The 14,777-nt window shown below is 44.3% G+C and overlaps 1 protein-coding gene across 1 annotated transcript in view; it reads right to left on the bottom strand.

The window, feature by feature from the left end:
* The window catches only part of TEX10 (testis expressed 10), a 115,151-nt gene extending 103,189 nt beyond the window's left edge, over positions 1–11,962 (bottom strand). The window contains exons 1-3 of the mRNA XM_065398841.1: positions 11,867–11,962; positions 6,028–6,216; positions 3,305–4,014 (exon numbers count right to left, since the gene is read on the bottom strand). Coding sequence (XP_065254913.1) covers positions 3,305–4,014; positions 6,028–6,207 — 890 coding nt within the window. The 5' untranslated portion in view covers positions 6,208–6,216; positions 11,867–11,962. The remainder of the gene's footprint in view (positions 1–3,304; positions 4,015–6,027; positions 6,217–11,866) is intronic.
* Between the last annotated feature and the right edge of the window lie 2,815 nt (positions 11,963–14,777).

Here is a 14,777-nt window from a genome sequence, read left to right as displayed (position 1 = left end):
AAATGTATTTGCACTATCAGCGTCGATTCCTCTTATGGGTAATAAATGTATTATATCAATGAATCACATCTTGGACCACTGACCTTGCCTGTAAGATTTAGTGCAATAAAAAGATGTAGCTTTCTGGAGGACATTAATATTGTTTGTGTGTTAAACATTTACGTTTGCCATTTTGGGGCTGTCCATGAAGTGTAGGAGCCACTGGAATCCCAGGCATTTCTCTTCCCTCCCATTAGAAGTCACTTCTTTCCTGGCAGCAACAATAGTAGCAGAGGCTGAGGCTTTGACTACACTAAAGGGAAAAGTCTATCTAAGCTACACAATTTGAGTTACGTGAATAGCATAAATCAAATCGATGTAGCTTAGATCTACTTACCGCGGGGTCCACACTACGTGACGTCGACGGGAGACGTTCTCCCGTCAACTCCCCTTACTCTTCTCGAACAGGTGGAGTACAGGAGTCAACGGGAGAGCGATCGGCGGTCGATTTAGCAGGTCTACTGAAGACCCGCTAAATCGACCACTGATGCATCAATCGCCGCAGCATAGATCCTCCAGTAAGTGTAGACAAGCCCTGAGAACTGATTGCAGAGCTAAAGGAGATGGAATTGGGGATGAAGGGATTAAGAGTCTCCAGGTTAATATGATATTTTGGGCAGGAAAAAGTGGTCAGGGAGAAGGGCTCTATGCTGTAGTCCTGGGGTTCTCAAACTTTTTCTTTCTGAGGATCCCCTCCCCCCAAAAAATGCTATAAAAACTCACCGGCCCACCTGTGCCACAACTGTTTTTCTGCATATAAAAGCCAGGGCCAGCATTATGGGTTAGCAAGCAGGGCAATTGCCCGGGGCCCCACACCACAGGAGGTCCCACAAAACTAAGTTGCTCAGGCTTTGGCTTCAGCCCCGGGTGGTAGGGCCCCAGGCTTCAGCCCTGCATGGTGGGGCTTTGGCTTTCTGCCCTGGGCCCCAGTGAGTGTAACACTGGCCCTGCTTGGAGAACCCCCAGAAACCTACTCACCGCCCCTTGGGGGCCCTGGACCTTTGGTTGAGAACTACTATCTAGTCATCTATTTTCGATCTCCAGCAACCAGACTACTTCTACCCTTACTAGTGGTAACTTGCACTCTTAACAATCATGGATGTAGCCAATAAGACAAGATGGACTGGACCTATTTATCTCACTCCCCAGGACCCCCCAATCCCCCAGTGCACGTAGTAAAAACAACAACCAAATGTGATAAAATGAAATACATCTCAATACTTTTTGAGGAGGGCCCTTCTTTTCCCAATAACTTGACTTTGTTGCCATCACCTTCCTTTGCCAGCCATCCTTTAGATTCTGGTAACATCTCCTCTTGGTAATCTGCTGGCTCTTCCTCATGCTTGCTCAAATCAGCCTCTTGGCAAGTAGCTATAACCATAAGCGGCTCTCTGGACCCCTTATTGAAATCCAGCTCCTCACAGAAAGGGCAGCTAGTTCAGCTGGCACCACATGTTCAGATATCTTCTCAGTCTTTGTTATGATGCATCTTCAGCTCTCACACTGCAAGGACGGCATTCAGTGCACAATTTGGCAAGCCTCTGACACATCTTGGTATAAACCTGCTAGTTCTGACTCCGTGTGAATGGACTTGCACTCTATTATCCAAGCAGGGCCTTTTCATTGGCTCAGCCCAGCTTACAGCTCAATCAAAGTTTTCACTGGAGCAGATTTTATTGGAAATCAAGAAGATTGCTGAACTCTTACTTGCTATCTCACAGAAGTGGATACTGGCAATCAACTGCACACTATTGTTAACTTCATAGAATTCCCAGTATTCATTGCAAATAAGGTGCTTCCTGTTGATTTGCCCCTATGGCAGGGAGCACAGAACAGTCAGTGACAGGTAAAACGTGGCAACGGAGATGGGAAGACCAGCTAGTAGCTGTGCCTTTGAATTTGCATTGGGGGAAGACACATTATATGCTCCTGTAGTTCAGTCAGATATACAGTAGATAGAGCACTGGACTGAAACTCAGGAAACCTGGGTTCTATTCACAACTCTGTCACTCGCCTGTTACGTGACTTTGGGAAAGTTACTTCAACTCTGTGCTTTAGTTTCCCCCCTCCATAAGATGGGGATAATGCTACTTGCCTCCTTTGTAAATTGCTTTGAGATCTATGGATGAAAGGTGCTACCGAAGAGGTAAGTAGTATTACTGTTCTCAGGAAGTTCGTTCTATGAATGCTACAACGAATATAAAATGCTTAGGATGACATTTGTGTGTAGATGCAAATTGTCTTACAGGCATTGCAAGAACAAAGTGGGGCAAGGTTTTTTGTCTAGTGTAGGGAGGGTCACTAGGGAAGAGGATTAGAAATATACAAGTGGGTTTTTTTCATAAATGTAAAATTAAGTCCATTTCTCAGTATCTATTCTGTTAACCATTTCTATTTCTTGTTAGTAAGCATACATTAAATCATATTTCAAGAAGTCACATTTTATCTATAAGTGAACCAATCTAAAAAATTGGTAATTTGATAAAAAGCATTTGCGCACTGACAATTCTGTGTGTGACCTCAAAATAAGTGACCTGTGTGTTTATACCAAATAGTTATATAGTTGTACACCTCAGACAGCCAGAAAGTATTTATAAAATGGATAGTATGAAAGATGTTATGTTCAGAAAAAAGAAAATATAGGTTGGAGAAAAGAGTACAATGTATTTTTCAGGGGAAGAGATCAAAGTTACAGCAAGACCGATTAACTTTTTGAGCCTTCAAAATTCCTCAGTTAAAAAAAGTGCTGATCACATGGCCTGAAGTTAATGTTTCTACATCACATTACAATATGCACATCATTAAAGCATGAGATGCTCTCTGTTCCAGTACACTTAACTTCTACTAAAAAGGGATTTGCCTTCGCACTCTCCATTTATATGCATAAAAAATAATGCTGTGGTGTTCCATCTGCATGGAAGATGTACTGGAAGGATGGCCTGTACTGAAAATTTGTAACAAGTGGTATAAATGACCATTTTATTTGTAGTTAATGAAAAATACCACTGAGAGAGTCATAATGAACATAGAGCATGGTTATCAATGGCTCAATATTTCTATATTTTCATATTCCATAACATGATCAAATTGTTGTGGTAAAATAACCCATCTCACTGAATGATCTAATATAAATCTCGCTAGAGTCCTAAGACAAAAATGAACACCTGTGGCTCAGTAGCAACAACATACAACAGTCTCATATTAGCTTAGTTGTAAATATAGAATTGACTCAATGAAACTCTCAGACAAGTAACATTTTTCTCACCTTAGTCTGAATGCTGAATTGATCCTTGGTTGTGACCCACCATTTTCATATAGCTGGATGTGCTGCTGATTACTGGCATGCTCCTTCCAGCTTATACATACTGAGTTCCTCATGAACTGGGAGTTCTCCTTTTGCTCCTGGATTCCTTCATCATCTTCTGATCCACTGGAACCATCTACCAATGCTTGGAGAAACTTCTTGAATCTGATCAGTACATTCAGCCTCCATTGCTGTGAAGTTACTCTGCGGTTAGGGTTAACAGACAGCATCCAGGATATTTTCTCTCTACTTTTCAGGTTTTTTGACAACTGCTGGTGAGAAATAAGCTCTACAAAATTCTTCAGCAATATACTACAGCGATTAGTAAGGAGGACTGGGTACTCTTCCAACAAGATGTCCAAGACCTTCAAAGAATCCTCCTGAATTCCTTCACTGATGTGAGTCATGGCACTGGAGAGGTGGGCACTTACCAAAGGAAAAAATGGAGCAATCTGCTCAGCTCGGATTTTTGGAGCCAAGAATTGAAGGAGCCGGATTGCCGCTACTCTGACACCAGAGTCCTTGTCTGTAAATACAGCCGCCACCTCACTTAGTATATTTGAAAGGTGTGCATCAATTATAAACGGATACTGGGACAGCAGTTCTTTGAGCCCAAGAAGAGCACTTTGCTTAACTCCGGCACTATAGTGATGCATCTGTGAAAGCAGATCCTGCAAGAAGAGAGATACACAATTACTAGTTATTCCTTCAAAAACTTTAAACTGACCCATTTTCTAGTATTAATCTGTTCTTAAAAGGCTTAATAGGTATAGAAACTGTTTTAATGGACTGTATCAAGAGCTTAATAATTTCAGATCCAAAAATGCTTTCTTTTAGAGCATAACAGCAAACAAGTCACCTACCCTCCTATTTAATGGTTTGCTATCTAGGTACTTATATGACCTTCATAATCATAACATCTGAGTGCCTCCTGAACTAATAATAGCAAGCAAGATTCTCTCATACCCACTTGCAAGAGTAGAGCTGGAGTATGCCAATTATGACTGCACAGCTGCTTTTAAGGTACCCCTAGCAGACTTACTTCCTTGAAGGTGGCCCCTCATCTCCTCCAGTGGGAGGGCTAGAGTTAAGGAAAGGAAGATGGTGTGACAGCTCTATTGCAGAAAATTGCTGTACTTTGGAGAACTTACTGAATTAAATTTAAGTATCTTTGGGCTCCAATATATTAAATGAATCATTTATGAATTATTGTGGCCCGAATTGTATGCAACCTCTAGAAGAGGGAAAGGTGACAGATGTGAGAGCTGGACTGTATTGGTTAAAAGGACTATATTGAATAATGTGTCAGACAAGAATGGACTTTTGGAACAAAAAGTGTTAATTGGTTTTCCTGGGGATTATCTAAGGGGAGGTCAATTCCCTGAGGACTATTTAAGGCAGTGGTGAGCAACCTGCAGCCTATAAGGGTAATCCACTAGCAGGCTGCAACACAGTTTGTTTACACTGACTGTCCGCAGGCACGGCTGCCCACACTCCCATTGGCCAAGAACGGTGAACTGCGGCCACTGGGAGCAGCGGGCGGCCGTGCCTGTCAACTGTCAATGTAAACAAAGTGTCTCGCAGCTCGCCAGTGGATTACCCTGACGAGCCACATGCGGCCCGCAGGTTGCCCACCACTGATCTAAGGGGAGGTCAATGCGAATACATTTTTGCACCATCACTCCCTACCTCCTATTATGCAAAAAAACAGCCTTATGAAGTTATGCCCTGAAGAGTGGCCATTGTGTGCTGATCACCTGTTACATGAGATCAAGATAATAGGCCTAAGCTTTATAAAGGAAAGACTGACTACTCATAATAGTTCTGGTTCTGAATCTGAGACAGTTATGAACTTGTAACCCTGGGGAAAATCCAGTTGTGTGTTTCGAAGGACTGACACCTACCAGTACCCCAGGTTGGAGTTGGGGTCATCTCTGGTAAGCTTTTTAGCACATGTGTAGGTTCTTTTATTGTTTTTAATGCTTTATCTGTAATGCTTTAATGTTAAGAGCAAGTGTACTTGCTTAGAAAGAGCTGTGTGGTACCCTGTACTGCTGGCAATTACAGCTGTTTATAGCCTTTGGAGAGAAAGCAATGTGCAGAGTCTGGCCTGCTTAGGTGGTCTGACTTATTAGGGATATCACAGTGTAGGTGGGAAACATTGCAGCCTGGAAAAACCCTTGTTGAGAGAGAGACAGATCCCTACCCAAGAGAGATGACCTCTGAAGAGCCAGGAGCCAAAAGCAGATGCCTCTAATAGATCATGGAGGTGCAGTTCCTTTCAGGTTGCAACAGATGGACTTAGAAAGTAGCAAGCAGATGAAAAATGAAGAAAATAAAATTTTCAGAAACAGGAACCTAAAGTTAAATATGGAGTCTATTTTTGAAAACTTTTGCCTCTGGACAAACTAATGACGTAACACCAAGATTTAAAAAAACAGGTGCCTTGAGTTAAAGCTTCCCAAACAATATTTAACTTCCGGCTCCTATTTTTGAAATCTCTGCCTTAGATTATTAGTTCATCCAAAGTCACAAGCCACTAACTGAACTGCACAAGTATCCATAGTCCAGCATTTGGTCACGGTCAGTGGGACAGTGCTCAAACACAACTTTTTTTAAAAAACATAATAAACTGTCAAATGAGCTATATTACAGTCACAGCTGAAACGTTTACCTTACCATACCTTTATGTTAAGTTTTCTATTGTTTGTGGGAAGTATTCCATCCTCTTTAAGCTGTTCAGGAAGATGTATGGCCTTTGTTTTGAAGTTTGTATCAGTTGCATTTTCTAGTCTAGGCTTCTTTTTTCCAACTTTTAGCTTCACCTTTTGAAAATCCTCTTGGTGTTTCCTCTTTTTAGTCATTTTGAAGCTCTGTAGAGAGATGTTCAAAATGTTAATTAAACACCAGGCAATCAAATAACCTAAGGTAAAACAATGTCTATTCTTCTCAAGAACTGGCTTCTGGACTAGTTTATTGCTCCTTAAAGTATGGCTCAGATCTGAAAAAGACTTACAAAAAAGGGCACCTTCTTAAGCAATATAACTGCTCCCTACCTGCATTCAGAGTGATATCTGCTTTACTTTACCAACAAACAGCACATTTTTTACTACTTTTTACTCATGTTAGCCCTGCAGAGCCAACACAGCTCCGAGAGCAGGGTTCTATTCCATTTGTGCATCAGTCAGAAAATCCCAACCAGTTGCATATCTAACACAAATAACCCAATCAGATCGCACAAGTTTAATTGAGGCCCTAATCTGATTTACAAAACTTTCATTACTGATGCAATGAGTGAAAAGGAAAGAAACTGGCTGCTTGACTTTCAGACCACAGGTTGAGTTTGCAGCAATGGTAATTAGGAAAAAATAAATAAAAATAAACGTTAAAAGACTGAAAATCAAGTCATATTGGCTTTCCTCTAGGAAATTGTATAAACATTTTTGCACCATTGCTACCAACAGCAGAAGTTGTAGTGATAGACAGGGTGTAGGCAATGTGGTGGTAAAAATCCTGTCTGTACTCTGTCTATGTTACAGTTTGTACTGTCACTAGCAGCCATGCAGATGCACCAGCACAGAAAAATGCTCATAAATTTTCCTAACATAGGTACACAATGAGAAAAAATGAAACCCCAGGATGCCATCTGGTATAGTGTATTAAAGTTGTTTCTAAGATTTCTGATTGTATGAAACACTGATTTCTAGTTGTAATGGGTCCTGATAGTGGCAGTTAAAATGTCAGGATTGAAGCAGAAAAATAAAAAGCAAGATGTCATTATATGATTTTAAGAGCCAATAACTCTCAGCCTTCCTGAGATAAAGTAATGATTTATACCATTCGAAATCTGAGTGCCTCCAAAATTCAGTGGTACGTAGTACTCATGTCTAATGCTGGCGGTTCAAAGAGTTCATAAAACTTACACTGGATTGTTAGTTTAGCACAGTTTTTTGCACTAGTCCAAGACTAACTTTAGCAATAATTATATTATAGCAAATCCCAGACTTCATACCAGTATAATATTCAGTTTCTGAAATAAAAATATATAAATATCAGGGTTCATTAAGTGGTTAGATAAAAATAACTGGACCTTGCCAAAAAAGTATTCAAATGTTTAGTGAATCCCTCAACTTCTAAAAAGGCTCAATAGCTTTCAAAAAAATCAAATATTTTAGTAAAGATTTTCTACTAATCTAACATTCAGTTTGAGATATTAACCTACAATCTAGAAATTCAGAATTATTTTTTATTTTTTAAGTTTTGTTTTTAAGATTATAAAATCAGAAAATGCATAACGCTGTAGTTAAATGTACAGAATTAGTCCTGTATTTGACAACCACTACCTTAAGAACCTGAGAAATCATTACTATAAATGTTGTGGTATCTGCCAGAACAAGCAAAATCCCAGCCACCATAAATTTTCCATATCTATATTGATATATTGACACATACAAACAAAAAATTCACCATTAAACTAACAAACCCAAAGGGATTTTTTTTTAATTAAAGAAAGATGGGGTATTGCTGACCAAATATAGAAACTTTTAACAAAATTCACCACTTGTAACTCTGTTTACGGAAGACATATCTCCAAAAGAGAAAGTAAAGTCTGCAACTTTATGTTTTATATGTATACTGTCAGGGAAATCATTCTTAAACCCTTTGCCTGTGTTAATAATAGCACATCCACACAGAATTAAAAATAAAAATTTTAAATCCAATTCACTTAACTGTCCAAAAGAAGTGAAATCTGTCAACACTAGACTTAGAAGCTACATTTTTGTTTGTAACTTTCAATTCTCATGTACTAGCTCAATGCTGTGTATGGGTTCACAGTAATATATGAGAATATTGAAATACAAATCCTGTTTTCAATAAAAAATAATCTATTCATGTTAAAGGGCTTTACAAAACTTACATTTTGGTCCCAAACTAAACAGGCAGCATCTATACCCATATTGCTTCTAAGATCTTACAAGCTTTTGATTTTCAGCTCATCTTTACCTGCCTCTGGGCATGCATAAATGCATTCCAATATAATTTCCATTATATAATCACAAACCATACAGCAGTAACTGGTTGCAACTGCTGTTATGGTGCAAATTTCTCTCTCATTGGAACAGCTTGTTTTGACTCACCAACAATTTTTTTTTTTAAAACATCCTTTGGGATAAAATATATTATGCTTGTTCTCCATCCTAGAGGAGATTAAGTTTGAGGAAAATCCATTAAGTTACTTCTGAAGGAGAGTGGAGGATGGGTATAAAATATATTCTTTGCACTGAAGAAAAATGCGAACTATCTTCCCTCACACCCACAAAAAAATATAACTCAGAAACAGATTAACTTTGAAACTGTGAACTTGACAGTTTTCAATGAATACGTGCTCTATTAAATGACAAAAAATTGCTCCAAAGTAAAATTACAGTAGAACCTCAGAATTACAAACACCAGAGTTATGAACTGACCGGTCAACCACACACCTCATTTGGAACTAGAAGTATCCAATCAAGCAGCAGCAGAGACCAAAAAAAAAAAAGGGGGAAATACAGTACAGTATTGTGTTAAATGTAAACTACTAAAAAAATTAAGGGAAAGCAGCATTTTTCTTCTGCATAGTAAGGTTTTAAAGCTGTATTAAGTCAATGTTAAGTTGTAAACTTTTGCAAGAACAACCATATCATTTTGTTCAGAGTTACAAACATTTCAGAGTTACGAACAACCTTCATTCCCAAGGTATTTGTAACTGAGACTCTACTGTATAAAAATGCAAGATTGAGCATATACAGCAAAAGAAAACGTTAAATTGTAAACTGCACAATTACAGATGCTATTTAAATGAGCAATTTTTTCCAAAATGTGGAGACAACTGTTTGCCTTAGTGCTGCCTCCTAACCTGAACCCTCCTTTCAAATGGCCAGGCACCCAAACTCATTCTACTCCCCTCAACTCCTCAAATGGTTTTTGAATGTTAATCATTATATAACACTCACAATTCAGCCTTTGCATCCCTAAATAAATAATCATTTTATCATAAAGCACCTCCCCGACTGCTCCATTACAAAAGTGCCACCACTATCTAAACAATTCTCATTAACTAATAAAAAAAAAAAAAACTAACATCCCAACCTCAACAAATTTATAAACAAGGTGAGTAAACAAAACAAAAAAAACGCTACAGCAACTGTGGTAGTAACTTAAAAATACCTCTGAAAAAATAAGTTTTTACATTTTTTTTTAAGTGGGGAGAGATTAAATAAGTCAGATTTCAAGAGGGAGCAATACACTGGATTCTCCAGGACGGAAACTTCAAATGTTTGTGTGGAGAGCAGATCCTCAATCACATCTTGGGATCTCTCCACCCTAACTGGAGTGCAGTTCTTGTGAATACATAAGAACGGCCATACTGGGTCAGACCAAAGGTCCATCTAACCCAGTATCCTGTCTTCCGATAGTGGCCAATGCCAGGTGCCCCTGAGCAAACAGAGTAATCATCAAGTGATCCATCCCCTGTTGCCCATTCCCAGCTTCTGGCAAACAGAGGCTAGGGACACCATCCCTATCCATTCTGACTAATAGCCATTGATGGACCTAACCTCCATGAACTTATCTAGTTCTTTTTTGAACCCTGTTATTAGTCTTGGCCTTCACAACATCCTCTGGCAAGGAGTTCCACAGGTTGACTGTGAGTAGTGTAAACAACACCATGAAAGAATCCGCAATAAACTGTGTGCTCTTTGAAGTGCACACCTGTTGCTCGTGTAGTTAAAGGCATGCTCAGCTGATAGACACACAGTTTACCTGAAATGTATCTATGCCACAAGGAAGTGCATATATGTAGGGGTCATTCCCACACCTACTTTTAAAAGAAAACTAGGCAATTAAATGTATAGGAATGCAATATTAAGGTTGCAAGTTAAAAATCACAAAAGAAAAGCTTCCACAGCGTGTAACTTGGCCAATTGTGATTTTTAAATGTGCATTAAAAAGTTTTTGCATTATATAGATAATTTGAGAAAAGTGTATGCTACTGGCGTAAACGTATCCGATGAAAGTTTATCCAATGAAAAGGTGAGCTCTAGTACCCCTGCTGCAGAAATAACAGTAAGAACTGGTCAAATCCACTTCTGCTGATGCAGTTTTCTGAGCAGTAGGACAGGAAGTGTAGAAACTTCTGTTATCAACTCAATCATTTGCAACAAGCCTAGGACAACGGGTAGTCTCAGGTGCTCTACTTGGCCAAACCCTATATAGCTGATAATTGAGGCAACGTTTTAGTCACGGGTATTTTTAGTAAAAGTCATGGCCCGTGACCTGTCCATGACTTTTACTATATATCCCTGACTAAAACTTGGGGTGGGGGAGGGAAGCGGTTTGGGGGACACAATGGATGCGGCCCGGCAAGGTGCTTCAGGTGCTCGAGGGGGGTGTTGTGGGTTCTCGAGGGGGGATCACGGCCCAGGGGGCGCCGCAGGTGCTGGGGTGGGGAAGGTGGCAGGGCTGGGACAGGCTCCCTACCCGGCTCATTGGAAGCAGCGACCTCCAGCTCCTAGCTCCATGTGCTGCCTCCGCTCCACCCCAAGGCCCGGTTCTGCAGCTACCATTGGCTGGGAATCATGGCCAATGAGAGTTGTGGGGGCAGTGCCTGCAGGCAGAGGCAGCATGTGGAGCTAGGAGCTGAGGGAGGGGAGTGCCTGTCGCCCTTCCGGGGAGCACCCCCCAGGCAAGCACTGCCCCGCACCCCAACCCTGAGCCTCCACACACCCAAACTCCTGCTGCTGGGGAGGAGGAGCGGCCTGACACTGCCCCAGCAGCAGCTCAGGTGGCTCCAGGGCCATCCACACAGGCTGCTGCAGAAGTCCCGGAGGTCGCAGAAAGTCAGGGAATCCGTGACCTCTGTGACAGACACAGAACCTTACTGATAATCAAACTAGATCTGCCACCCAGACTATGGACATTCTTTCAAACATCCAGCAGCTACCCCCTCAACTGTAACCTAGGGCAGGTCTACACTAACCCCCCAATTCGAACTAAGGTACGCAACTTCAGCTACGTGAATAACGTAGCTGAAGTTCAAAGTACCTTAGTTCGAACTTACCTCGGTCCACACGCGGCAGGCAGGCTCCCCCGTCGACTCCGCGGTACTCCTCTCACCGAGCAGGAGTACCGCAGTCGACGGCGAGCACTTCCGGGTTCGACTTATCGCGTCCAGACAAGACGCGATAAGTCGAACCCAGAAGTTCGATCGCTCACCGCCAAACTACTGGGTAAGTGTAGACCTACCCTAAGACTCACACAGTTTATTCATCCCAGAATATTTCTATTCACCTTAAAACTGCATGAATGATCTGCAGATGCAAATTGAAAAATTAAAAATAGTTAAATAGCACACACTATGTTCAAAGCTGTATTACAGGGGAGTTAATAGCAACCCTAGTATTTAGACTGCTTAACCTTTTCCATTACAAAAGAGTGTTAGGACTTCTTTCTGAGAAACTAACACCTCCATTGTTCTAAACAGACCTTTGAAATTTGGCAGGGAGAATGCAGACAGGATAGAGAAGTGCTTTTTCTTTAGCCCATGAAATTCCATTCAAGTTTAGTTGAGTTATAAACTGAGAAAATCGCTGTGTCCCTTATGATGCTCACACTGATCAAGAAAATATTAACAATATGCCCAAATAATATCTGAACACATGCTAAAAAGCCAGGACCACCAGAGATGGAGCAGCAGCTCACACTGCAATGGAAACTCCTGGGCGCTGCAGAGCAATTGCTGCAAAAGGAGGAGAATGAGAGCAGGACCAGACGAAATATGCAGTCCTTTATTCTTAATCCTCTTGTGTGTAGGTAAGTGTACTGGGTCCTGAAAAAGAGAGGGTGTTTGTGCGTGTGCTGGAACTGACCACTACAGACAGTTAGTTACTGCTGAGTAGTTATTGCCGCCGCTGCGTCAGAGCTCAGAAACGGAGCACAGCTAGTCTCACTGCGAGACGGGCTTTTATGGTTATAACCTGCTGGTAGCTCCAAAGCTGAGCCCCAACCCCGCCAGCTCCCCGGGGCGGGCAGCAGCGGTCTCTGCCCAGGGCAGCTTCCAGGATCAGCTCCTCGGGGAGCAGCAGCGGGGACCCCGCAGCTCGCAGGAGAAGGGCTCGCACCGCGTCCCCACACGCGCAGAGGCGGGGGCCCGGCAGGGGCTGCTCTCGCTCACTGGGGTGTCGCGGTCAGTGATTCCAAGCAGCCCCGGGGGCTCCCTGCCCCACCTCGGCACCGGGACGCGACTCCAGATTCGCGGGGGTCTGACTCCGCCCTGGCCCCGGGACAGCGCCCCCCGGTGTCACGCCCGCCCCGCTCTTCGCGGCTCCGCCGGGGGGGGGCGAGGACGGGTGAGCGGGACCCCCGGAGCGAGCGGCGGGGGCGGGGAGGGGGCCGAGCCCCGGGCTAGAGGACAAAGGGCGCTGGGGCCGTGTAACCGCCCCCGGCAGCACGCGGCAGGAGGGGGCGGGGCTCGGGGGTGGGGGCAAATGCCCGGTGGCCCTGGAAACGACCCAGCGGGCGGGGCGGATTCGCGTCTCCCTCCGAGTGCAGGGGGGGGGGGGGCGCGCGCGCGGACCGCACTCACCGACCCACGCGGCGACCGTCCGCCACCTCCCGACTCAAGCTACGGCGAGTCCGCGCCGGAAACCGCTGCCCACGTGACTAACGGGAGTGGGCGGCGGGAACTAGGACCTGCGACCATAGAGAGGAGCTGGGCGGGAAGAGCGGCCGCCCCCTTAGGTCTGGGGGATGCGGGAGCGGGCGGAGCCGAGACCTCTGCTCCCCGCCCCGCCAAATCCCGCCAGGTGCAAAGGCAAATCCAGCCAGTCCCGCTTCAACGCAGGCCCCAAAGGAGAAAATCCCATCGTGTGTTTAGCAATGCTGCGGCTGCGCACGGCGCTGTCAGGCCTGGGCTCCTGGAGCCCCGCGAACATTACCCCGAAGTTAACAGCAGCCGGTGGCGAGTGGCCGCATCTCTCACATCCCGGAGTTTCGCGTCCGATGCAGAGATGCGCTGTGGAAACAATCCTCTGGCTAAAAGCGCCCGAAAGAAAGACGGGCGGGCGTCAGGCACCGTGACGGCATTCGCCGATTCCATTTGGAACAGTGTGTTGATTCTGGAGAATTCTTGCAAAATTGATGGCAAAAAATGTAACTACAGTTTATTCACAGGGTCACAATACATGTTGTACAGAACTTCTGCCTCATAGCATCGCAGCTTATCTTTGCTTAGTTGGAAGTGCACCTTCAACGCACACAACAGTCATAGATGGAGAGTCCCAGGCCAGGTGGGGGCAGGTGCAAACTGGCCCCGCCCCATGCCTGGGGCATGTCTGTCCACGCGCTGCCCTCCCTGCAGTGCCCTCTGATGGGGTCACGTTGTGTCGTGGCGCAAGACTTTCCACATGCCCGACTCGAAGGGGAAGGGAGGCAAAGCACCCCTCATATTCCTGGGGCACAGCCGCATCAGTCTGTGCCCGCCGAATTCACAGCGGACACGAATGTACAGGGCAGCAAGACCTCAGCAGCAATGTTGCTCTGGGGCTTCAGAACCCAGATGGCAAATAAAAGACCGTGTTGTATAAGCCATTCTTAAAGCCCCAGTGTAGTTTTTCTGTACGTGGCTAAGCCCTGCTCTTGTCCATCCCCTTTGGGCCTCTCCCCAACAGGCCAGAGTCACAGATTGTACCGGCCAGCTGCAGGACAGGATGTAGGGTTCCAGGCGTCCGGTTTTTGACCGGAATGCCCATTCAAAAAGGGACCCTGGCGGCTGCTGACCGGGCCGTTAAAAGTCCAGTTGGTGGCGCAGTGGGGCTAAGGCAGGCTCCCTGCCTGCCCTGGCTCTGTGCGGCTTCCGGAAGTGGCCAGCATGTCCAGCCCCTATGTGCAGGGGCAATCAGGGAAGCTCCGCATGCTGCCCCTGCCCCAAGCACCAGCTCCGCAGCTCCCATTGGCCAGGAACCACTGCCCCAGGTTGGAACCCACACCCTAACTCCCTCCCAGACCCCGCACCCCAAACCACTGCCCCAGGTCAGGACCCCCTCCCGCACCCTAATTCCCTTCCAGACCTCTGTGATGTTATTGACATGAACTGTGACCGTATAGATCATTGTTGCAACCAAGGTCCTATAGTTCACCAAATCTTGTACAAAGGAGGTCAAGTAGGGTGTCTATGAAAAGGTTACGATTTGCTGGTTATGATTATGCTATCTGTATGCATGTATCATTTTGTATTTAAAGTTGTAAGTATTGGCTCTATACTGTCTGTATTTCAAACTTGTGCTATGCTTCTGGGTGATACCCCAGACAATTTGGCATCAGCACTGCCTAGCCTGCTTGATGGCCCATTAAGGACAATCAGCTATACAATTGACCCATTGAGAGAAGGCAGACACAC

The sequence above is a fragment of the Emys orbicularis genome, chromosome 2 (assembly GCF_028017835.1).
Source record: "Emys orbicularis isolate rEmyOrb1 chromosome 2, rEmyOrb1.hap1, whole genome shotgun sequence".
Taxonomy (NCBI): Eukaryota; Metazoa; Chordata; order Testudines; family Emydidae; genus Emys; species Emys orbicularis.
This window is presented reverse-complemented; position numbering and strand designations above follow the sequence as displayed.